Here is a 2,384-nt window from a genome sequence, read left to right as displayed (position 1 = left end):
TACCCCAAAGAGACCCCAAAGAGACCCCAAATCCCCCAAAGAGACCCCAAAGGGACCCCAAATACCCCAAAGAGACCCCATAGGGACCCCAAAGAGACCCCAAAGAGACCCCAAAAAGACCCCAAAAAGACTCCAAAGAGACCCCAAATCCCCCAAAGAGCCCCAAAAGTGACCCCAAAAAAGACCCCACAGCACCCCAGTTACCCCAAAGAGACCCCAAAGAGACCCCAAATCCCCCAAAGAGACCCCAAAGGGACCCCAAAAGGGACCCGAGAGACCCCAAAGGGACCCCAAAAGTGACCCCAAAGAGACCCCAAATACCCCAAAGAGACCTCAAAGAGACCCCAAATCCCCCAAAGAGCCCCCAAAGGGACCCCAAAGAGACCCCAAATCCCCCAAAGAGACCCCAAAGGGACCTCAAATACCCCAAAGAGACCCCAAAGGAACCCCATAAGGGACCCGAGAGACCCCGAAGGGCCTCTGGGGTCCCCCCCAAGGACCCCCCTTCCCCCAAACCCCGACCTTGGGGGGCTCGTCGGCCTCGGGGGGTCCCTTCCCCGGCGGCTCCGGCGGCCGCGGCTCCTCCTTCTTGGGCCCCTCGGCCTTGTCGGCCCTTTCCTCCTCCTCCTCCTGCTCCAGGATGCGCAGGTCGTGCTCCGAGCCCCCCTCCATCTTGATCACGGCTGCGAAAAACGCCCGAAAACGGTTAAAACCCCCCAAAAAACGGGGGGAAAAAGGGACGGAAAAATGGGGGGAAACGGCCCTAAAAAAGGGTAAAAACCCCCCCAAAAATGGGGCAGGAGCGCTCTGAGATCCTTCCATCTCAATCACACCCTTCTGGGGGCTCGGGGAGGATTTTGGGGGCTCTCAGGGAAGGTTTTGGGGCCTGGGGAAGGATTTTGAGGCCTCAGGGAAGATGTTACGGCCTCAGGGAAGATTTTGTGCTCTCAGGGAAGGTTTTGGGGCCTCAGGGAAGATTCTGGGGCCTCAGGGGCTGTTTTGTGCTCTTGGGGAGGATTTTGTGGCCCCAGGGAGGATTTTGGGGCCTTAGGGGGGGATTTTGTAGTCTCAGGGAAGGTTTTGTGGCCTGGGGAAGGATTTTGGGGCCTCAGGGAAGATTTTGTGGCCTCAGGGAAGGTTTTGGGGCCTGGGGAAGGATTTTGGGGCCTCAGGGAAGATTTTGGGGCCTGGGGAAGGATTTTGAGGCCTCAGGGAAGATGTTACGGCCTCAGGGAAGATGTTACGGCCTCAGGGAAGGTTTTGGGGCCTCAGGGAAGATTTTGGGGCCTCAGGGGCTGTTTTGTGCTCTCAGGGAAAGTTTTGCGGCCTCAGTGAAGATTTTGCATTCTCAGGAATGATTTTGGGGTCTCAGGAAGGATTTTGTGGCCTCAGGGAAGATTTTGTGCTCTCAGGGAAGGTTTTGGGGCCTCAGGGAAGATTTTGTGCTCTCAGGGAAGGTTTTGGGGCCTGGGGAAGGATTTTGGGGCCTCAGGGAAGATTTTGTGCTCTCAGGGAAGGTTTTGGGGCCTGGGGAAGGATTTTGGGGCCTCAGGGAAGATTTTGTGTCCTCAGGGAAGGTTTTGGGGCCTCAGGGGGGGATTTTGTAGCCTCAGGGAAGATTTTGTGGCCTCAGGGAAGATTTTGGGGCCTCAGGGAAGATTTTGTGGCCTCAGGGAAGGTTTTGGGGCCTCAGAGAAGCTTTTGGGGCCTCAGGGGCTCTTGTGCTCTCAGGGAAGATTTTGTGGCCTGGGGAAGGATTTTGGGGCCTCAGGGAAGATGTTACGGCCTCAGGGAAGGTTTTGGGGCCTCAGGGGCTGTTTTGTGCTCTCAGGGAAAATTTTGCAGCCTCAGGGAAGATTTTGCATTCTCAGGAATGATTTTGGGGTCTCAGGAAGGATTTTGTGGCCTCAGGGAAGATTTTGTGCTCTCAGGGAAGGTTTTGGGGCCTCAGGGAAGATTTTGGGGCCTCAGGGAAGATTTTGGGGCCTGGGGAAGGATTTTGTGCTCTCGGGGAAGGTTTTGTGGCCTCAGGGAATATTTTGTGGCCTCAGGGAATATTTCGTGGCCTCAGTGAAAGGTCTGTGCTCTCGTGAATGATTTTTGGGGTCTCAGGAAGGATTTTGTGCTCTCGGGGAAGGTTTTGCGGCCTCAGGGAGATTTTGAGGCCTCGGGCTCTGCTTTTCCCGGTTCTTTTCCCCCCCCCCCCCCAACTCTTTCCCCGAGCCCCCCCATTTTTTTGGGACCCACCTGCGTCGAGGGTCTTGACGATCTGGGGGGCCCTGTCGATGTCGAGCAGGAGGTTGTCGAACCAGCCGTGCTCGGACAGGTACAGGAACACCCCCAGGCGGTTCCGCAGCGCCGCCTGGGCCTCCTGCCGGCGCCGG

The 2,384-nt window shown here is 56.9% G+C and overlaps 1 protein-coding gene across 1 annotated transcript in view; it reads right to left on the bottom strand.

The window, feature by feature from the left end:
- Window positions 1-500: 500 nt before the first annotated feature.
- SRRT (serrate, RNA effector molecule) overlaps window positions 501-2,384 on the bottom strand; it is a gene marked incomplete at both ends in the record, with an annotated part of 5,503 nt that continues 3,619 nt past the window's right edge. Inside the window, 2 exons of the mRNA XM_027911140.1 lie at window positions 501-683; window positions 2,248-2,384. Of these exons, the coding sequence (XP_027766941.1) occupies window positions 501-683; window positions 2,248-2,384 (320 nt within the window). The remainder of the gene's footprint in view (window positions 684-2,247) is intronic.

Source organism: Empidonax traillii, unplaced genomic scaffold, assembly GCF_003031625.1.
Source record: "Empidonax traillii isolate 1590-97213 ecotype Southwest subspecies unplaced genomic scaffold, ASM303162v1 scaffold6236:size6333, whole genome shotgun sequence".
NCBI lineage: Eukaryota > Metazoa > Chordata > Aves > Passeriformes > Tyrannidae > Empidonax > Empidonax traillii.
This window is presented reverse-complemented; position numbering and strand designations above follow the sequence as displayed.